Source organism: Dendroctonus ponderosae, unplaced genomic scaffold (genome assembly GCF_020466585.1).
Source record: "Dendroctonus ponderosae isolate FM_Combo_2020 unplaced genomic scaffold, Dpon_F_20191213v2 Dpon_F_20191213_1, whole genome shotgun sequence".
In the NCBI taxonomy this organism is placed as follows: domain Eukaryota; kingdom Metazoa; phylum Arthropoda; class Insecta; order Coleoptera; family Curculionidae; genus Dendroctonus; species Dendroctonus ponderosae.
Window position 1 is genome coordinate 49534808 of NW_026017110.1, and position 24250 is coordinate 49559057.

At 37.1% G+C, this 24250-nt stretch overlaps 2 protein-coding genes across 4 annotated transcripts in view; one reads left to right on the top strand and one right to left on the bottom strand.

Moving 5' to 3' along the window:
• LOC109547044 (lysine-specific histone demethylase 1A) overlaps positions 1-24250 on the bottom strand; it is a 235562-nt gene that overhangs the window by 131229 nt on the left and 80083 nt on the right. The gene's annotated exons all lie outside the window — the stretch shown is intronic.
• Positions 3075-7598, top strand: LOC109547043 (toll-like receptor Tollo). Its single transcript, XM_019918261.2, has one exon. It carries the CDS (start codon positions 3348-3350, stop codon positions 7077-7079), a length of 3732 nt encoding a protein of 1243 aa, XP_019773820.1. The 5' UTR covers positions 3075-3347; the 3' UTR covers positions 7080-7598.

Genomic DNA, 24250 nt, shown 5'->3' on the forward strand with positions numbered 1-24250 from the left:
GTCTTTAGACACAAGTGCTCAAACTTTAGTGTTAAATTAAATTTGTGTGAAGCCCTATCTCATATTCTGTGCAAAACGATGGCTTATGAGAAACAGCAGATTTGTGATTGGGTAAATTAGTATGAGACAATAAATTCCATGGTTTACACCATTTCATTTTAGTTTTTAAGCTCATCTTTTTTTTTGATTACACACACTGCAGCCGTTGCAAGAATTAACTCTTCGCCCAAATGTTCCATCTTGTCGGCAACAATGCACGTTTGGGTGCTCTTCCTTCACATCTGTGTAAAACGAACTGAACGTGTAAACGCCAGATTTTCGTTCAGTTCATCTGCACAGATCTGGCTTGCGCAAGCCAAATCGTTCAGATGGCTTGAGCGTGTAAACGGTCCTTTAAAAAAGCAAGCTGAAGTACTCTCGATTCGAGCCATCCACTTCAGCTGGTTGTACTTCAAATATTATAGTTGACGCAACGACTGAGCTTTCATGGGTAGCCACTAAACAAACTGATGTGTAGGTCACAGTAAGGTAAATAATTTAGGCGGAATAATGAATGAATGCTGCAGAAAAATGTGCTGTTGAAATTTTTAGATGACGAGTTTCGCAAAATGTCCCAAATTCGTTTTCACTATAAGAAAGTCAGGAGTCCAACAAGTGTCTTACAAAACTGGGGTTCTCCTGAACTCTGTCTCAACCTTCAGATCCGAAATAATCAATATTTTCAGTCCATTTTGAGCCGTTCTTGAGCGACTTCGGCCTTAGGGGTGATAGCGAAAAATTTACTGATGAAATTGGCAAAAATAATAATAATATTAAATATAACTGTTTTTACAATTTATGGAATTTAGTCAACAAATTTATAAAGCAGCAGAAAAACCATCTTTAAACTTTGCATTAACTGAAGAACTGGAAAATTTATAGAAACCAACATTTATACCACAAAAAATCTTCCTTTTCGCATCGAACTATTTACGACGTTAAAATTAAAAAAAAAAGTGTGAATCCCAAAATATAAAACACCATTCGTAGAGTTCTCGTTTTTGATTTTAGATTTTTACTGGTTAGATGGATGGTCGAACCCTAGAAACGGGCACAAAAAACGCTAGAGAATCGACCAAAACAAAACCGCACCGTCATATTGACTCGAAATAACGCCAGTTGTCCCAAACAGCTAATTCCCTTTAACGAAGCAAAAAAAAACATTCAACAGTCGAGCAAGTTAGTAACCTGCAGTTTAAGACAGAAAAACCTCCGAATGACCAGTCGGTGTTTCGTGAGATGCTTTTTATGAATGCTACTGGCTGCGCTAACCGCAATACTTGGTTGAGTAACATGCATGGTTGTCAATTGGAAAGTACAGAATCTCCTATGGAATAATCATAAAACTTTGGTAGTTTTAAAGAGTTAATCGATTGAATGAATGGATCGCATATAAATATTTAAAAACAGGTGTTTTTCACCTCAGCCACTTGGCCCGATCTGAACTCTTTCGATTATTTTGGTTGGGGACATTTAAGAACAATCGTGATTAAAAACGCTAATAAAAAATTCAAAAATAATTCCGTTCAAATAACAGCTGCGGTTAATACACAAGTTTCTGGATGACAAAAAAGTATTGAGGTTGGCGAAATACACTTAGCATTAGCAATTATTGTAATTTTTGTAATAGTTAGTGATGCATTTCCTGTAGGGGGTGATAGTTCAAGTAATTTTAGATATATTTCATTAATATACCATGTTCCGAAAAAGCTTAGTTTCCGATCTACAGGGTGATAAAGTTTTCATGTAAAAAAGTTACTTTTTGTCTACGACGCCCCGTTTTCGAGTAAATAATTTAAAATCGATTTATTGCATAGCTTAATCGAGTTGTAATTAAGTAGGGTTTAGTAGAAAAACAAAAATTGTGCACTTAAATTGTATCAATTTTATTTTAAAAAAGCATAAAGAAGTTACTCAGACACTCGAAATGACGGCAATTATTAATTTTTTTCAATCAGTGACCATAACTAGTGCAGAGCCAACTTTTTAAATAAAAACCCGATTACGATGGGCAATAAATCGATTTTAACTTTTTTTATTCAAACACGGTGCGTTGTAGACATAAAGCCAACAGACCTTTTCTCTTCCAAATTGAACAGGAACTTGAAAAATAATATTGATTTTTAGAAAAATCAGTGGCGAAACCTTTTTTTATTTTAAATGATCTACAGACGTGCCTGTGCCCACGCCACTGGCGAAGCAAAAAACAATTTTTTTCTTATTTTTTTCAAAATTTCATTAAAATATTCCCAGGGGTTTCCGCAATATTAAAAAATATAGTTTTTTTAAATATTACTTTAACACGCTGTAGATCTGAGACTAAGAGTTTTCGGAATATGGTCTATGAAAGAAATATGTCCAAAATTACGTGCACTATTGATTGAAATTTCATCATTTTTCTCAGAGCCGAAAAGCACTTTCGAAATAGGTTTGTAACAATTTTTTCATCGCGAATTTTATGAAATACCTCACAAACGAAATAAAATATGAAAAAATAACATTAAACAAAAAAGTTTCTATACGAATCAGTGAATAGCGCCGGGGAGGCGATTTATTGAAATTATTTTTGTAGCTCAAGTTTTGACCCAATAGAGCTGGGGTGGCTCAGGAAATACCCTTACAAGGCTGTCGGGTGGTTAAAACAGAAGAAGCATTTGTAAAGGCATTAGAAGTGTTGCATGCCAAGTTTCCCTACATTCGGATGACAGGTTCAAAACATATCAAGAAAAAACACTGCTTCAACGCTATGTATCCTGAATCACCCAGTATAACTAATAACTAATGTAATTTGATTGAGAATTTATCGGCTCCCTAAAGAGTTTACCAGGAAACTGCAATGGTAAATATTCATAACCCTCTGCGAAAAACAAAAACATGAAAAACTTTAAATGAAAACCCCCTTATGAATCCACCCGCTCAACTGCGTACTTTCGCTGGGACCGGCAACGCCGGGCAACCACCTTTTCCATCGTCCATGTCATGGTTGTACTGGCACTAACCGAAGAACAACACCAAAAGGGAAGGGGGTACCAGGCAGAATCGAAGAGTTCGTGGCCTTCACTTCGCCGGTCAGTTTTCGTCGAGTACCTGAAGAAGCGGTAGGTACCGCTGAATGCACGGTACCTTTAAAAACTTCGCGATTAAGTGTGCGAATCGCTAACATGCCATAAATGCGAAAACATTGTGCTGTAAGTGCGGAAGTTTAGAAAACTATGGCCGTTTTGCGATTAGTAACAAGTTGCGTGGAAAACTATGCCAATATCATCAACTCACAAAGCCAAGTCGCAACATATTAGTTAAATTCAAAAATGGCAACTTTTCCCATCTGGTTTCTTCTGCTGGGAGTGATTTTCGGAGTTCTCTCAGCCTCCTTGAGCAAAACTCTCCGCTACCAGGCACCAGATGAGTGCAAATGGGTGGTGGTGGATTCATCGTCAGATGAGGACGATGTGGCACTGGTGTGCAGACTGCGGACTATCAACAGTGAGCTGGAAAACACGAATTTTAGTGTGATCCAGCCGCAACACACAGTGCGACTGAAATTGGAGTGTTCGGATGCGCTCTTCTTCCAAAGCTCTTTGAGTGCCGGCAGCTTCAAGCCGTTAGTTGAACTGAAGGAACTGAGCATCGAATATTGCAAAATCGGCAATCTTTCAGACGGCGCATTTCGAGGCCTCAAAGATCTGCGGAATTTAACCGTGAAAACGCACAACACCGATTGGAGCGCCATGAGTCTGGATATCAGCCCAAATGCGTTTTCTGACGAACTACGAATGCTGGAACGGCTGGACTTGGGCGAGAACAACATGTGGGCTATTCCCGAAGGGGTTTTGTGCCCATTATACGCGCTGGAGCTGCTAAACCTGACCAGAAATCGACTGCGGGAAGTAACGAGTTTCCACTTTTCAAACAGCTTCTCGGAGAAATGCGGAGTAAATCTGAAAATATTGGACCTGTCACGGAATAGTATCGATTCGTTGCCTTCGGGCCCGTTTTCCAGTTTATCACGACTCGAAAAACTGTACCTTCAGGGTAATGGATTAACGTCCGTTGCCGATCGCGCTTTAGAAGGCCTTACAGCTTTACATATCCTCAAGTTGTCGGACAATCGTTTAGTGAATTTACCACCCGAGTTGTTTGCGGACACCCGCGATTTACGCGAAATGTACCTGCGAAATAATTCGATAAACGTTCTTGCGCCAGGTTTATTTAGCGAACTCACGCAACTGTTGGTGCTGGATTTATCGCACAACGAGCTAACGGCCGAATGGATCAACACGGCTACATTTGCAGGCTTAGTGCGTCTGGTTGTTTTGGATGTAAGCTACAATCGAATTTCGCGACTGGAACAAAGTGTTTTTCGGGACTTGTACAGCTTGCAAATCCTCAAGCTGAACGATAATTTCATCGAGAACATTCCTGAAAACGCGTTCAGTGCTTTGTACAATCTGCACACGTTAATCGTGTCCAATAACAAGCTGACTCGATTGGAGAGCGACACATTCAAGGGCCTCCATGTGCTCTCATTGTTGTCGCTGGACAACAACAAAATTACCTGGATTCACCCGGAAGCGTTGAAAAATTGCTCGGGCCTGCAACATTTGCACCTCAACGGCAATCGGTTGCAACAAGTACCCGATGTGATTAAAAGCGTTCCGATGCTGAAGTATTTAGAGCTGGGCGAGAACCACATTGACTCGATAAACGATGAGGCGTTCAGCGATTTAAAGCACATGTACGGACTACGGCTGGCAGAGAACAACATCGGAAACATCTCTAAAGGTGTATTCGATAAAATGGTCTCGCTGACCGCTCTAAACCTTTCACGCAACAAGATTCAAAAAGTGACCGCCGGCACTTTCGACAACAACGCTAATTTACAATTCATTCGGCTTGACGGCAACTATTTAGCCGACATTGACGGATTGTTCGCGAAGCTGCCCAGTCTCCTGTGGCTGAACATCTCCGATAACCGGCTCAAATGGTTTGATTATGCCTTAATACCCACCGGTCTTCAAGGGCTGGACATTCACTCGAACCTAATCGAGGAATTGGGGAACTATTTCGAGATCGAATCGACGCTGTCGCTGAAAACTTTCGACGCCAGTTCGAATAAACTGACTGAAATCACTGGCAGTGCCATTCCGAACAGCGTGGAAGTGCTGCTGCTGAATGACAATCTCATCTCCAAAGTGCAATCGTACACGTTTTTCAAAAAACCCAACCTGACCAGGGTGGATTTGTTCGGCAACAAAATCACCAGCTTGGACCCGAATTCGTTGCGAATTTCCGCAGTGCCTCCCGAGAAAGAGCTGCCGGAGTTCTACATCGGCGGAAATCCGTACAGATGCGACTGCACCATGGAGTGGCTTCAGAAGGTCAACAGTGTGAACAGGGCGCGAACGCAGCCCAAACTGGTCGACCTGGAAAGCATTTTCTGTCAGCTGCTGTACAATCGTGGAAAAACGTATGTGCCTTTGGTTGAAGCCGCCCCCTATCAATTTCTATGCACCTACGACACGCATTGCTTCGCTTTGTGCCATTGCTGTGATTTCGACGCTTGTGACTGCGAAATGACTTGCCCAACAAATTGCACTTGCTACCACGACCAATCCTGGAGCGCCAATGTGGTGGACTGTAGCTCCAGTGGCTACATTGCAAAGCTACCCGAGCGGATCCCCATGGATGCCACTCAGCTGTACATTGACGGTAACGACTTGCGATCCTTGAACAGTCACGCGTTTATTGGTCGCAAAAAGCTGAAGATTCTCTTTTTGAACAATTCCAACATTGAGGCCATTCAAAACCGCACGTTTCATGGCCTCAAGGAACTGGAGACTCTGCATCTTGAAGGCAACCGCCTGACTGTCCTGAAGGGGTTTGAGTTTGAAGGTCTGGAGGAGCTGCGCGAGGTGTTTCTGCAGAAAAACCGACTATCGCTGATTGAGAACGACACCTTCAAAGGGCTGAGGCACTTGAAGGTGCTGCGCCTGGACCACAACCGGCTGGTTACGCTGGATGTTTGGCTTCTTTCCAGTACGCTGATCGAAGTGACTTTCGCATTCAACCCTTGGAGCTGTGACTGCGAATTTACAGAAAAGCTCCGCGAGTGGATGATTAGAAGTGATTCTGTGCTCGATCTAGCCAAAGTGAGATGCCTGTACAATTCCACCGACATTGACTATTACAGTGACGAAATCTACTCGGACAGTCCTGAACTGGGCTTTTTCGTCACCCAAAACTTCACCAAGTGCACAGGCGGTGCAAACATCGACAACAGCGTCAATGGGAACCTAACTGCTACCAAAACCATCATACAGAAACAAGCCATTCACGACTATTTGCCGCTTCTCGTGATAACTCTAGCAGTTTTCGCGATTATTGTCATGCTGACTTTGGTCCTATTCATCTTCAGGCAAGAAGTGCGCGTTTGGTTGCACTCAAAGTTCGGCATCAGAGTGTTCCAAAGACCCTCGGACATTGAACGGGACGATCGGGACAAACTATTCGATGCCTTTGTGAGTTACAGTTCAAAAGACGAAGGGTGGGTTGCGGAAGTTCTGGCTCCCGCTCTTGAACCGCACTACAAATTGTGTCTGCACTATCGGGACTATCCAGTCGGGGCGTTTCTTGCAGACAGTATAGTGCAAGCAGTTGAATCGTCCAAACGGACTATTATGATTTTGTCGGACAATTTTATCAAATCGGAGTGGTGTCGATTCGAGTTCAAATCTGCACATCATCAAGTGTTGCGCGATCGGAGACGAAGACTCATTGTGATCCTGCTGGGCGAAGTGCCCCAGAAAGACCTCGATCCCGACATCAGGCTGTACCTGAAGACCAACTTCTACCTGCAATGGGGCGACAAGCTGTTTTGGGAGAAACTCAGGTATGCTCTTCCCGATGTTCCCAACAATCATAGACATAATTCAGTGAGAACTCCCCATGTGCACCACCATGTCCATAGACACAGCGGACGGGGACAGCCCCCAAATCCACCGGGCCAACAAGGTCCCAGAACTGTAGCTATACACATTTGACGATAGTAATTATTACTATTTCCTTCCTAATGTCAGACAAATTGTGATAATATTGTAGATTGACTTAGTAGTGCAATTGTTGATGCCTTTTTGTGATATGTTAGTAGACGACTCGGGAGTACGAGTGGGCGCACGTTTTATTCATTAGTTTACGCCAAAATTGTAGCAAATTTTTCACCCAAAATTGTATGTACTTAAATGAAACTTCCCGAGGCCAATAAAAAATTAATCCTCTCATTATAGTCAAACAATGGTATTGTACATTATGTGTAAATACATCCACCTGTATATTATTTATTTAAGAGTATTTGAAAGACTGTTTTTGTACATTTATAACACTGTTTTACGTACTTTTTTAATTATATATATATTTATTATAAAATAGACAATTCTTCAAACGTCCATTTGTTATAAAACCATTACGATTTCTGTAAATTATTCTTGCACATGATCAGAATGTTATTGCCTCTCGCCTATGAATATTGAAAATGACCAATAAATGTGATTAGTCAAATTTAATTTTGCGATTTTATTTGCTTTTCACGAAATTATCCTTGCACCACCTCACCTGCAAACTTCGGTACACGAGAGAAAAATAATTTCTTCGAGAAAAACTCTTTCTAGGACACTAACCTGAATCATTATGAAGTGAAATATGAATTAAGATTTCTTGTTCTTCTTCTTATCTCAAAAAGTTTTTGACTTGAATTTACCCATAGACTAAAGAACCAACTTAGCTCTGGTGGAGAGAATTCGTACATTCAGTGACTTTAGGATCAGGAACATTTCTGCTGAACGAATAAATCATAATTCTGTTGTATAACCAATAAACAAAAACGTATTCGAAATTCACATAAAAATAATGCTCAACAGATTAATATGGTGTCGAATAAATTGCAACCTAATGTCTAACTAGATATAAAACTGCCTAACAAAGAGCAATTGCAAGCACTTGTGCAAGCAATTATTTACCCTTTTTTTTGTTATACAGCTTCACACATACAGATTCACAACTCTATGGACACAGAGCAGGGGCGAGTAGAGGACCTCAAAACAAGTTGAGTTTCCATTCAAGTTTTTTTTCGCAGGCCCACCATTTGGTTAACGAGAGACAGGGTGTTAAAGTTTCAAAAACAATTTGGTATTTTCTTTTTAACTCCTACAGTTTATGAGATATTTTGCTCAAATATTTCACGTAGGTTAATGTTTACACGCTTGACCCGTACGTAAGGCGACTGGTTGTGAAAATTTAAAGGGAGTTTTTTTTCCTAGAGGCTTACCCCCTTTTATCCCCCCGAACTTTTTTGTGGTGCGCCACTGACTTCCACCGAACAAATTTTTGAATTTGTTGTTCAATTTAAGAATTTTCTAATCTCTTGCAGTTTGTTCGGATCTATCTTCGTTTTCGAGTTATTTGCACAAATACCTACCTAAATATGTTTAAAGGGTCTAAACATTAGCCTACGTTAAAAGTGTGAGCAAAATACCTCATGAACTGTAGGAGTTAAAGAGAAAATACCAAATTTTTTTTTAATTTAACACCCTGTAGCTTGTTAACCATGGGCCTGAAAAAAAACTTAAATAAAATAAGAGGAAACTCGATTTGTTTTGAGGTCCTCTACACGTCTCTGCTAGGTGTCCATAAGGTTGTGAATCTTATCATATAGGTTGTATATATATCCTTTCTTATCAACTTAAAGATAATATTTTGTTTGTTTTCTGTGGACTTTTTTACAAGGCTGTTGAATCGCTAAATTTTCCCACTCTTGTGCCAAGCAAATAACGGAGTTAAAAATGTTTTCAGGCATCTTAACCAGTTAATAATGAATACTAATTTTCTCGCTGCTGAACTAATTTTTAAACTTACATGTTTTCTTTTTAATAAGCACATTAGACAAATAAAATATTTGTGAATTATTGTATTTCATTAAAATGTTCAATAAATGTTATTTATAAAACTAGATTTTTACTAGTTTTATACTTAGTAGTTACTTTTTAGTTTTATTAGAGAAATTCTGATTTCTTTAAACAAACGATTTCGAAAACTACACCATTCCAAAATAATTATTAAAAACCGTCTTCTATGGGGAAACTGCCGATAAAAACTAGGCTAATGTTGTACGGAGACCAACTTTTTACTGGGAAACGAAAATCATAGATCCGATGTAGCAAACCCTAAGCGAATATGAACCAATTTTGCATGTTAATCAGACAGATTTTGCATCAAGTGCGTGCTTAAAAAATACCAGGAGCGCATGCATAAGAAGGAATACTTACTTATTTACTACCATAACGATTTGATTTTTATTATATTTACTGCAAAACAGAGAAAAATTAACTGTTTTAGTGGGTGGCGCAAACAGCGGCTCTTTAATGTTTTAATGTAATGTAGGTAAATGACTAAATGCATCGAACTAATTTCCTCAAAAACTATTATTAGTCTTCCTACAACTCGACTGAACTCATGGATTCCTTCTGGCCAATTTCTTGAATGGCACCAAAAATTTGAAAATACAGAACCACTTTACCTGACCATACTACTGAACTGTTTTAAAGTGTGAAATTTAAAAATTTGACTTTTTCTCAATAGCAAACTGAAACATGAAAAGTCTTTAATGAGGAAATATTTGAATATATATGAAGTATTTTCCACTTTTTTGATGGTAAACAAAATGCAATTGGCTCCTCTAAAGTTTATTTTGTGTGAGTTTGAGCTTCATCATCAATTCAATGTGACTACTCAAAGAATGAACGAATCATTACTAGACATTATTCATCTTTGCCTAAAATGGCAGTTTTATGGTTTGTTATAAAACAGATAAGTAGTTTACGTTCTCTAAAATTTATCTTCATAATCAACTGCAACTTTACAATTTAAACAATAAAGTACTAATTTACGACTCATTTAACGGTTTGCGTTTGAAAATCTGTACTGTACACGCAAAAAATTGAAACAAAAACTTTTATGTTTAAATCGCTCTTCTGAAACCATCGATGATTATAGAAAATCTAAAAATGTTTTTAAACATTTTAGTATGGAGTAATTCAAAAGTTTTCTAAACGTTAAAAAATTAATCTAAACTCAGCTCAAACACACAAAACTGCATCGGATCCCCACAATTTTTCTCTCCCATTTAGTTTAGAAGGTCGCTTCACTATCAGAAAACGCTTCGTGTTAACAGTTCAACTTAATACTAAATAATTAAGCTGAGATAATTATTTGGCAAATTATGGCCTATTATTTCGACTTTGGCCAACATAAAATGCAAATTGCTGAATTTGTTAAGATAAAACTATTGATCCTTAGTAGGTCTGCAGAGACGAAAAATCTGAAAATACCATTTAAAAAATAAAGATAGAAATTAAGATAAACTCTGCAAGCGCCTGGCAGCAATAAAAGTAAATTTATTAGGTGCCCAGGCCTACCAAAAGAAGAAATTTGCATACAAATTTACTAGATTAGACGGTCGAGATAACATTTTTGGTAACGTTCTAACTGTAGTGAAAAAGATTGCAAGGTGGTTTGGATAGAGTTATGTTTCCGTTAAATTAACTTAACTTTAAGGTAGGAAACCACTCAATTTTGCTGGTTGGTGACCTAAATCACAGAACTTGAGGTGTGCATACATATGAACATCGATTAATTAAATAACGCAAGGAAATTACAATGAATAAAATGTACAATCGTAAATCGCTGATGTACGTACAACTCCATAAATGAAGAACAGATTGATGATTGTGGTTTCAACGACCCATCCGAGATTAAAGAATAATTAAATTTATATCATCAGATAAGTTTACGATTTTTCAACTAGCCCCATAAAAGTTAACATTCGAACGAAAAAGAAATTTAATAACCCGCCAGATTTATACCACCTCGCTTTTATTACCCGAGAGCTGTAAATGCAAATTTTGCAAACATCTTGTTAAAGATTTTATTTCTTACTGTAAATTGTTCGATTTTATATTGTCAGTTCTACATCTAATTTAATCGCCAGGGAATAAATTTATAATAAAATGCGGCCTGGATAAACACGTTCAAAAGGCCAAAGATAAACAATGCAAGACTTTCAAGAGAAACTTTCACGACTCACTCTAAGTAAGTCAGACAAGAACAATTGTCGGAACAACCCACTTGTCTTGAAGAAGAGCCGAAAATCAAACGAGATAAAATCTGTCCTGTATCGCGGCGCAAAAGCATGTATTCCCGAAAAAACAACATCGTAAATTTGCCGGCGTTGAATTTTATTATGTATTTTTACGGCTTTTTGATAACATGCGTTGCAGTGGAGGCACAAGACTATATTTTCCAGTTTTCGACTTTATGGCCGAGACCGATATGTTTTCGGATAGTCAGTGGGGTCATCCGATTGTTGTAGACTTTCCCAAAGACATTTATAAGGAAATGGACCCGGAGCTGGATTAATTCAACTTAAAAAAAAAACATGTTGTTCAGTTAAAATCTCGATTTGATAATAATAAATTAACCGCTCAACTTCCTTAATTAAGTCAATGCTTCAACATCCGCCGTTGAAGTAGATTTTACTTTAATATTTGAATCCTTCTAACTACGGCATATGCACATAATTCCTAATATTTGGTTTTGCAATCAGGATCCAGTTCTCACGATCGCTTTTTCATCAATAAATTCTTCTCTCCAGCTGCTTAGGACAACCATCGCCTCACTATATTTGCCCTTTTACACTAATCAAATCAAGCCATTTAATTGTTCCGTAAAATTAGTTCCTCTTTGCCTGTAGGTACTTGAAAAGAATTTAAAAGCAACTGCCACCCACCGAGTCTAATGTCCATTCAATTCCAATAATTTAATTGATTTCGTTCCCAGAATTCTGGTTGCTGATGATGAATTTGATTCACTTATGTTAACTGAGTCTTTCAGTACTTATACGGGTACCGTCAAATTGTCACTGAATGACACTCCAGTCGCAGCCGCAAAAGACAAAGTGAAGAACTGGTGTGAAATACATCGAAATGTCCCCGAAAAATTCAACTTCTAAAACAAAAAAAAAATGTATTAATTGCTTCGGTTTAGACTACGCGAATTAAAAAAATTGAGGTAATTTATTAAAATTTAGCACAGACGAATGTATAAAATCAAAGCATATTTATTAACAACAAAGACCAGAGGAACGTTCAAAGAAAATCGACACTGATATTCTGAATATCTAAGTGGCATTGTGCAAATTATATACAATGTAAACCGCCATAAATAAATTCGCAAAAGTGAATGTTTCCGCAAATTTCTTCTTGGCAGTGGAACCTTTAAGTCGCATACCGTTCCAAGCTGTAAGTAACAGTAAAATAATCACGGTGTGTTTCAGTTAGAACTGTCAATCGCGAAAGCCTCATTGGGTACCATAAGCGCAGATAAACACCGTTAGCCCAATTGTTTCGCAAATGAAAATTATAGAAAAAGTATTCCTATTTTAGCAAAAATTGCAGCTGTTGTAAAAATGTATTTTCACAACAGGTCAAACTTTAGCAGGTTAAACTCAGCCCTTACTGGCAAAAACATGCAAATTAAATGTGAATATTTGTTACAAATTGATACCGTCCGTATAAAATTTACCAGATTGCAAATATGTAGTAGTTTATTTTCATGCCACGGAACGAGCACTCTGAAATCGATTCTTTTTCATTACTGTAACTGCTCGACCTCACAAGTTTTGCATTTTTATTACGGCACGATTGAAATTACATATGTTAACTGAAACCTGATCAGAAAAAGAAAAATGTCCAACAATCCGTGTGCACTTGTGGGAATTCTTTCACACAAAAATCATGCTTTTAATTTGGTGTCATCGCATTTAATGAAAATTTCCATATTTGAAATATTCTATTGTATATTGTGGTGTTTTTTCTGCCAATTTACTTGCGTTGAATTTGAATTGCAGAATTCGAAACCCATTTGGCTATTTTACATCTATAACTGATCAGTTGGCACGTTTTTCTTTTCCCTTATTACACACTGTTTTTTTAGCCGCATCAAATCGCTTTATACACGGTCTTGCAGTACTGAATCTGGCTTTCATAGCACTTAATATGGTTTACGCCTATACGTAAAATCAGGAAAAACTGGAAACCATGAACTTGTTACGATCCGTAACTGCAAAAATACAGTTAGAATAATTCCGAAGATTTTACATGGTAAATGTCACATTTTTTAGGAACAACTTGCTGGACTTTGAAAAATGTCTGAATCGCCTACTAATCATGGCCAAAGTTCTTCAAAAAAATCATCTTCTTTCAAATATACAAATATAATATACGAGGGATTTAATTGAAAATATCAGAACTTTTCATTTAGTGGCTGGAATCAACTAATTTCTTTTGGTTTGTTGCCCTACTAATTTTTTACATTTTGGTCCCTTTTGCTAAAAAAATATTTCTGTTTCCTTGTCAATTAATTTTAGGCGTTAATAACTTTTTGCGGTGCACGTGAATTGATTGCTCCCATCTTTTGATCATCAAAAGTCAGACATTTTTTCTTAGTGCAAGTTAGGTCAGATCATCGTCCTTTGAGACAAAAAATGTCGCGTTTACGGGACACCCTATATATAAATAGGTAGTAGAATGTTTGATCACTCTGTGCATATTCTGTTGACTGTATAAGTATCGGAAGACTTGGTCTCATTTTTAAAACATTTCCCATAAATAGTATTAAAAAAGCTTGAAAAACGTTGCCAGTTTTTACCAAGAAATAGCATGTCTGCCACATCATAATTATAGCTGAACACCGTATCTAGATAATCATCTCGGTCGTCTTCCTTCCCCCCTCATTTCTTGTATATTTATTTAATGAAGCTTTATTTATTACGGAGATAATTACAATGTTTAAGGTCTAATTATTTAAATTATGGGTCTGTGAAAAATTAACTGACGAGAGGCTTGAAATGATTAAAAGTACCAGAAAACCGTTAAGTTTGGCTACGTGTTGACTGGGCATCATTCTGTTATAAATCGATGTGCAGCCTCTTGGTTATTTCAACATTAGATTGGAACTAGGGCTCGGAATCAAACTCGAATAATTCGAGTATTCGAGTATTCGAATATTCAAAAACCGAATAATTATGCTTAGTCATAACTCGAATATTCGAATATTCGAATACTCGAATACTCGAATACACCAACATTATCAAACTCACAAGGTGCAAATATTTTTATATGCACTTTGTATACTTTTATAAAATAAATGATTCATATTCTACAAGCATTTAAACAAATATAATATATATTTACAAGCAAATGAAAATAATATTACCATTATTCAAATGCCATTAGAATACTCGAATATTCTAATATTCGAGTACTCGATTATTTGAATATTCGTTAGATATTCGAGTATTCGAATAATTTTACTATTCGAATAAACCACTAAACGAATATTCGAATTTCAGATTTTCAAAAATTCCGAGCCCTAGTTGGAACCCCTAGATTGAAATATGGGATAAAATGAGTCAGAAAATACAATGACAAATACCCCGCAGTGTGTCCGGTCGCACATAGCATTTGTGGTTTCCAAATTATTTTTGGAACTGCTATTAGTAATACATATTAAGCAAAAGGTCAATTCTGAAATTGATTAGTAATCCACTCACAGTCACAAGACACCACAAATGTGCAATTATTTTTTGTTTATTGCTTTCGTTGGTTTGTCCATATCGCGCGACTAATAATTTAAAAATTATTGCAAACCATTAGCTGAAAAGCAATCAAGGTTTTCCCTGCGGAACTAGAAAGCTAGATTTAAACACCCTCTTTGCACTAAAGCAGCAAAAGATAAAAATCAGCAATCGCATTCAGAAAAAACCAATAACTCCAAAGACTCATTCGGCAAAATTGCTGCAGTCCATTTCGATGGTTATTGGTAATTTACCAGTTCGTAAAGAAAGCTCGCGTTATGGCTTTCATCCAAGCCCATATTTTAAAAGAAAGAGTGGCAAATCCACCGGGACGCCGCATAACTAAATTTTGTTTACACACTTTCCATTATAATGCCATTCATTTATTCACCTCGGAAACTTAATAATATAATAATAGCCTACGAAAATAGCCATCCGAAAGCTGAAAACTGTTTGATAATGGTCTGTGAAGTCGAGCTAAAATAAACTAATCCGCTTACGGGACGAAGGATTAAAGAACCACTAATGCAGCCTGATTTTAAATAATTGCACTTTCTCCGAGCTAATAGTTTTTTTGCATTAAACTCAAGTAGATAGGAAAATATGAGCAGACAAAATAAGTTATTTCGTACCGTCCATCAGAGAGAGGCGTTCCGTTCTCACATCGGCACATTGTTTATGCGATAACCGTGAACGATGTGGATTCACGCTCGCCAAAAGAATGTGATTTGTTTCACTGATTGCCGTCAAAAACCATCTCAGCTTTAGAATCTATTACAACTGTATACCGGATCGAATGCTTGCGGAACATCGTAATAAACGAACTTCTTTTGGCCTTGCTGGGCAAAATATTACCTGCACACGCCAAAATGCCCACCATAATGTTCATTCGCGCAAGTGATTTTTTCGCACCCACTCAACTAACTTAAAAATGATTAATGGCTTGGCGAATTGCAGTCTTATACAATGTGTTTTAAGTAAAGCAAAGTTTTGTTAAGTTCGTCTTCGAACTTTCAAAAATTTCTCAAGTGTTTTGTTGAGTCAATTGACCAGCTCTAGAAAGAGAAGAAGAAGGCTGCTTATAGGGATAACTTCCAACTTTGGAGAACTCCAATCGGCAAATTTTGGCTACCTGTAACGAAGACTTTAGTGCATGACTATTTAAAGTTATGTGCTCATTTTCGGGAAATTCCTTAATTTAGTCTCAATGGCACAAACTGCCCTAATGTCCAACCTGTTTGAAGTGTTGAAGTTCCAGCAGTTAAAGAGCAGAAATTTTGCAATCTCAACGAACTGCTTTACGGATAAATTTTCTGAAAATTTCTCCTGAATCAAAACCGGTGCTGATTTTTGACAAAATAGCAAACGCTTCCCTGAACAAGGCCGAGATTGCCAATGTAGGCTCACATTCAAATGCCTGAAACTTCCAAACCAGAGAGAACATCTTGGTAGAGGATTGCTGAAAATTTCGTGGCAAACCTGTGGCTGGTTTTTGAGATATGCTCAAAGTTGCCTTGAAACGTAGACGACTGTTCGAACGCAGCAACACATCCAAAGGCTCGTCGCATTGAAGCCAAGGCCAATAAAGCTTTGTAAGTTTGCTGGATTAGAAAATACACTTGTTTAAGTTTTGAAAATGCCATTGGAAGCAAAGTCAGTGTTGATTTTTGAGAAATTTTCCATCTGGAATCTTAAAAATGCAAACCTTTAAAATGTCGCGTCTCTTTGAATAATCGCTACTCCCCAATTTGATCAAATAGAAATAGGGAATTTTCCAGCTAATCAAATACATCTGGGTTGACATCTCCACGAATTTTCCTTTAAAACAAATCGCAAGTTAATTTATGAGAAATTTTCAAACCTGTTTCTTAGTATTTGGAACTGATCAAAAACCACGTGATTTTGAAAAATCGGTACTCCCAAATTTGAGCAAATAGAGCTAGGAGATTTTGGCAACTTACTAAGGTCATCTCAGTCTACGCATCCAGCAAGTTTCTTTTAAAAGTAAGGCCAAGTTAATTTTTAAGAACTTTTCAAACTTGGCTAACAATTTTACAAAGTGATCAAGTGCCCCCAACATTGAAAAAAATTGTTACGTTTACATTTGAACAATTGGTATTGGGATATTTTGACAACTGATTAAGAATACTCCATTGTACAACTCCACCAAATTTCATTTGAAACAGAGTTCAAACGAATTTTTGAGAAATTTTCAAACTTGCTTCTAGTATTTTAAACCGATCAAAAACTACATGATTTTGAAAAATCAGCAGGTACTCCCAAACTTGAGCAAATGGAGCTAGAAAATTTCAGCAGCGCACTAAGGACAACTGTGTCTACGCCTATGAGAATCTTCTTTTAAAACAAAGTACAAGTTAATTTTTGGAAAATTTTCAAATTTGGTTCATAATTTTACGAATTGACCAAATCGAACAACATTTTGAAAAATTGTTTTGTTCCAATTTGGACAAGCGGAGATGGGAAATTTTGACAGCTTAAGAACCGTCCATTGTACCACTCCAGAAAATTTCATTTGAAACAGAGCTCCATTGAATTTTTGAGAAATTTTCAAACTTGCTTCGTGATATTTTAAATCAATCGAAAACCTCATGGATTTAAAAAATCGGTACTTCAAAATTTGAGCAAATAGAGCTCGGAAATTTTAGCAGCGCACTAAAGACAATTGTGTCTTCACCTCTGCGAATTTTCTTTTAAAACGAACAATAAGTTAATTTTTGAGAAATTTTCAAACTTGGTTCCTAATTTTACAAATTGATCAAATGGAACAACATTCTGAAAATTCGTTTTGTTCAAATTTGGACAAGCGGAGATGGGAAATTTTGACAGCTTATTAAGAACCCTCCATTGTACCACTCCAGAAAATTTCATTTGAAACAGAGCTCAATTGAATTTTCGAGAAATTTTCAAACTTGCTTTTTGGTATTTTAAACCGATCAAAAACCACATGATTTTGAAAAATCGGTACTCACAAATTTCAGCAAATAGAGCTAGGAAATTTTAGCAGCGCACTAAGGAAAACTGTGTCTACGCCTCTGAGAATTTCCATTTCAAACAAAGTACAAGTTAATTTTTGAAAACTTTCAAACGTGGTTCATAATTTTACAAATTGACCAACTGAAACAACATTTTGAAAAATCGTTTTGTTCAAATTTTGACAAGCGGCGATGGAAACTTTTGACAGCTTATTAAGAACCCTCCATTGTACAACCATACAATTTCATTTGAAACAGAGCTCAAGTGGATTTTTCAGAAATTTTGAAACTTGTTGGAAAGTTGATTGGACATGTTAACGCAATGAAGCGTAAGACGAATTAAAAATAGAAATTGATTGATATCCGTTCGATGTGAGTGGTGCATTTAAGTTACAGAGAAGGCTTCATTGGACGTTTTGAGGTTGTAATTTTCAGGCTCTGTTTCCTCTCGCTCCATACGTCTGAGCTGCTTGAAAAATGAAGAGAACGCCTTGGGCCACCACTGCATGCTAACGCAGCTGTCAGTCGTCATTTTTTCCATTTGAAGATGGACGTACATAGAAGGCACATGCGGAAAAGCTAGACCGGTCGACTTCGAAGAAATAGCAAAGCACTCGCTTTGCTCGTCGAGATGACAACATTTGCGAACTGAAGAACAAGTCGTGTGTGCACCTCTTGAAGCGTTTCATCTCGAGTGACACTCAAACTCGTCTTGTAACTGAGAATGTTCTTAAATTTTGCACGCACCGTATCAGCTATTTTCAAAATAAATAAGCATTTTCCGTAAGCAGGACCAGCAATGTCGATCGGTTCCAATGTCATAAAATCGCGGATCCTGGGGTGTGCTCGAACTGGCCGTGCCATAAACCGAGTCCCGATCTCAGGTTGCGACAAATGATTTAGTACTCAATTACAATTTTAGTCTAGCTACGCTATTTGATTGTGGCGCGTTGTTTTACACGGCCGACTACAAGTCATGCTTTGTTGCTGATTATAAGATTGCCTTTTGTGCCTTTTTTGCCAGGTGGCCGCCGTTTTCCTTCGCATAATGAAACACTGAGTGTTTGAGCAAATTTCAGTTCTTTTTCAAATTTTATTGCTTACAGTTTTGATACAGCCATCGATCAAGTCTCAAAACGTAATTCTTCGTTCTCTTCAAATAACTTTCGTTTGCCCGTCGAAAGGAATAAGTTAATTAAATCTCCTTGTACAGGGTTATTGATTGAACTTTGGCCACACCGCTTTAGCATCTAATTTGAAATTTAGGGAAAAATGTTAAATACAAAAGTTGTAGATATTAACGTCTAGTTTATTTCATGATAATACGAATTGATACAGGGTGTCTCAAATTCAGGAGGCAGACGAAACTTGTCTTTTTTTAAATCTCTTACCTCACTTTTTATTGCATATTCGAACTATTCGCAGAATTCTAGGCCTATTCGATATAATTGTTCTATAATAATTTTCAACTGTTTTTGAGTTAATAACCAATATTGATTTAGTTTTGGCCAGCCCGTTTTAACATCTAATTCGAAATTTAAAGAAATATTACATACAAAAGTTTCAGAAATTAACGTCTAGTTTATTGGAGATAATACCAATTCATACAGGGTGTCTCAAACTCAAGTGACGGTACAAACTAACATTTTTTAAATGGAATCGCGCACTTTTTATTTCATATTGGAACTATACGCAAAATTCCAGTCCTGTTGGATATAAATTTTCCACATTGACCTTCAACTGTTTTTGAGATAATAACCATTTAAATATTCGGGCATTCCAGTTATAAAAAAATGACTTTGGTCAGGCACTTGAATTTGAGACGCCCCGTAGCAATTTTCATTATCTTAAAATAAACCAGATGTCAATATCTACAACTTTTGTATATGATATTTTGCTCTAAATTTCAAATTAGCTGCAAAAACGGGGTGATCAAAGTTCGATCAATATTGGTAATCACTATAGAACATTTATATCTAATAGGCCTAGAATTGTGCGAATGGTTCGAATATGCAATAAAAAGTACGGCATGCCATTTAAAAAAGGGAAGTTTGATCTGCAACTCAAATTTGAGACACCCTGTATCAACTGGTATCATCTTAAAATAAACTAGGCGTTAGTTCAATCAATAAACCTGTACAAGGAGATTTAATTAACTTATTCCGCTAGAGGGGCAAACTAAAGTTATTTGAAGAGTCCGAAGAATTCAGATGAGTAACGATTGATCCAGTAAAATATGTGATATTCTGCCCGAAAATACGCGTTGTTCTTCAAACATTTGGAAATATTTGCTGCATTCAACAAGAGCTTCGTTCGTTTAAGCGAAAACAGACAATAAAAACAACTGTGAAAAAGCATTAGAACAAGCCGGTGCCATCAAGAAGGGAAGTTATCAATGACATTCCAGATTGACAGTAATTCTTTGCGGCTGGTCTGAGAGGTTTTCATAAAGCGTCTACACACGTATAGCCGAAAGAATTCGCCTTTAATAAATTGATACATCACGCTGACGCATTGTCATGTCCCATATGACACGGTCATATATCAAATATTACCACGCCGTTTGCATTTTATAATAATTGCCTACGTTCGAACTTACAACTTTGTCTTCATAAATCTCCTGAATGGAATGTATAAAATTTATATCTCGCAAGTCTCTAACCTCTGTACGATTGTGCGTGAGGAAACGGAAAAATTTGTCGTTCGTTTTATTCGTGCTGCTTGCTGTCGGTTATCGAATTGCTAAAGAGGTGTGTAACATACAAGAAGCCTGTTGAACTGACTTGACCTAAAGCCTGAAATCTAACTGAAGTTGTTCTTTGCTTCTTTCCTTTTTAAGGAAATATTAATTAAATTAATACAAAGGTGCATTTATAAGTTTCCAATAAACGGTGTTCATATCTTGACGCGAGTGAATCAATTGAATATTCTCTCTCCGTAGAAGTTAAGAAAACATGTTGGTATGGCAATAGCCTCACTTGATTACCTGAAAAGTGACAACACAATTATCCATAAACATTTGAGTGGTTTAAGTGAGTATTCTGCAGATGGGAATTTTTACTTGGTAGGCGCAACTATAAAAAACGGTTGTGGCTGTAAGACAGTGTGCCACCTGACAATGATGGTCAAAAGTCGCGCCTGAAGAAGTAACAGCTGAAAGTGACGAATAAATAACACAGTTGTAACACACAACCGTCAATATCAGGTGCCACTTGCCACTCAGAAGCCACCACACAAACCATTGCAAAATCGCCGGAAGAAAAACGTCTTCTGTTTTGCAAAATGCTCGTTCATACTTATAGATAATGTTATTCATTGTCCTCTACTTAAACACACGCTGCTTCGCTACTTTTCAGCCTTTCAAAATTTGGATTTGAAAAATTTCACATTTAAATATGTGTTAAAATTAAGTGAAATTAAGTTATACATAAAAAAATTAACTAATTTTTTATTTATAATCTTTTCATACTAATACCGGGTGTCTCAGATTTTAAGTGACAGCAAAGATGTGGGTTGTCAGAATTTACAGCATTTTGAGAGACTCCTACCACAGACTTTTATGAAATTTTCAAGCAAAAATCAATGTTTCGCATTCGTGTTTTTTGCGCTTATTGAACTGTTTCCAAGCTAAGAAGCTCCCCGATATACAAATTCAAAGGTTTTGAGTGGTCAATACGGCAGATATCGTCGGTTGAAAACCGTAACCGCTCAAAAACAATCGAAAATATTGCTTATTCCGGATCTGAAGAGACTAGCGTGGTTTTTCGATCAACATCTTAGACCCTTGAGCCTTAGGGCATTGAGGCTCTTAAACCCTTATAAAATTTTCGACCAAAACTAAAAATGTTACAACCGTGTTTTCTGCGCTTATTGGACTGTTTCCGAGCTTAGAAGCTCCCCGATATACAAATTTAATTGCCCTGTGGCTCTTGACCAGCCTGTCGGTTTAATTAATTTTTATTAATTTAATTAATGCATCGAACTAATTGAAAAACATGTTTTAAAAGTTCCATATCCGAAATGAGACATTTTCAGCATATTTTAAGCGTTTTTGATCGTTCACGATCGTTAACCGACGATTTCGTCCTTCTTATTACCCAAACACTTTATAAATGCATATTCGTGCCGTTCTTACGTCGACAGGAATCGATTGAGGTCAGAAAATACGCATGTGAAATTTTTATTTTTGGCCGACATTTTTCCTAGAGTGGGGTCTTTCGGATTTTTTTAAAAAATTTAAATTTTCTCAAAACGTCTTAAATTTTACACGGACGCGAAGAATTCATCTAACTCATTGAAAAATATGCTAGAAGTTTCCGGTTCGAAATAATAGACATTTTCAGCACATTTAAAGCGTTTTTTGAGCGTTCACGGTTTTTAACCGACGATTTCTACCTTATTATTGATCTTAACACTTTATAAATGCATATTTGTGACCTTCTTACGTGGAAAAGAAACGATTAATCTCAAAAAACACGCATGTGGAATTTTTATTTTTGGTCGAAATTTTTCGAAGGGTGGAGCTGGATGTTTTGAAAAAATGAAAATTTTCTCAAAATGTCTTAAATTTCACATCATTTTCAGCGCATGGGCGCGAATAATTCATCGAACTCATTTAAAAACATGCTAGAAGTTTCAGATTCAAAATAATAGATCTTTTCGACACATTTTAAGTGTTTTTGAGCACTCACGATCTTTAATGTGGAATATTTCTTCCTTATTATTAACCCAAACACTTCATACATTCCTCGCATCTTTTCCGTGAAAATAATGTAGAATTCATAGCATTTTGAGATACTTCAATTTGTCAGACTCATCGGCTCTTGACACGAAACTACTACAAAGCCTTGTATATACCTCTGATGCAAGCATAAAAATCTAAACTTCTCCTGGGCAAATGTGTCTAGGATGCAGGTAATTCTGTGCAGGCCTATTTAGTCGGTCCTATCCGCAGGCTACTTTGTGGAGGAAACATATTGGAGTCGCGCTACACACGTCCAACGGGTCGTTAGATGTCGACGATGGTACCAACCGATAGCAGCGGCGGCTCAAACGCCTAAATAATTAAAGGCTTCATTCGCACAGTTCTCAACTGACATGAAATACGGAAGCCGACTACAATCCCTTTCTCATATGATTAGCTGCAGGTCAATTTGCAACAGGTTGGGCTGGTATGACTGCCACAAAAATTAAATCAATTTCCATGTAGAAAGAAACGAAAAAGCTGTAACCAACTAAAACGCAAAGAGTCTTCGAAAAAAAGTTAAATATCTCAGATGGTTCGTATCTACGACAATGATCGGTTGGTGACACAGCATGCTGCAGGAAGTTCAAAACCACTATCGGCGGCCGATGCCTGTTGCATGGCTTTGCGAACATCGATCCCTAGACTAAAGGTTTCTCGGTATTACATCAGGTCAAATGTTATTGCAAAAGTACTAACCGTTATCAAATGTGTGCCGAATACAAACGGCAGGCAAATCGATAGTTATCCGATAAAATCTACTTCAATATCATCAACTAGAATTTATTCCACGCACTCTTATATTGAGAGTAAGACACGTGAACGAACAGTGATCTCAACCAACATTAATATAACCATCAGATGAAGAACCGCTAATACGCAAAAAAGAACATTTCCAAGTGATTAACTGCCTTCATACATACAAGTTGGTAACTGCGTGAAAAAGCCACCGAAACTATTCTGAAATACCGCAACAAGTAGGGTTTGGCCATTGTAATTTTTTGTGTTTCTTTAATTATTATAACACACCCAGGGTCAGGATTTTGAAGAAAGTCAGTACTGCAATGGCGTTTTTGTGATTTAATTTAAAAAATCGAGCCACCCTGATGTGCATAATTGCCATTTTCCAGTACCAATCAGTTCACGTTTCTTTGCATAATCTAGCCGATTCGTTAAAACCTAATCGACCACAATTAACGATAATTAACAACAAATGTGGTGACACTTGGTCAAAACCAACCGGATTCACCGAACCGAAGATCGTTCGACTGTTAAGAAGAGCAAATAATTAAATCTGCATGAAAATTTTAGCTGCCACCGCCGCTCTTTGCCAGTTATCGAGATATGAAGATGGCTTATCGACGTTACGCAGCAGTCATATTTTATTACCGGGTAAGTCGTTACCATTCTTTTCTTTGTCGATGTGGAAAGCCGGCCAGTTTGTCATGCAAGGTTAGGATGGAAAGGCCAATGAACAACCTTTCAAGAGGGCGAATACTTGCTACTTTAAAATGATAATTGTATCATGTTGTTTGTGCTTGTTCATACTGCTGCTGATTGATTGGTTGGCTTATAACCAGTGAACGAACAAACGACGAACGAACGAACTGCAGCCGTGGTTTCTTTAGATTTTACACACAAAGTAATAAACAGAAACTACATTACATTTGGGAATATTTTCCGGGCTTCCGATTTCCGATTTCCAATTTTTCTAGCTTTGCACAGATTTCCTGCTGTTCTAAACACATTTTCTTCTTTCTTTCCAGATGGCACCATGCAACTTTCGGTAAG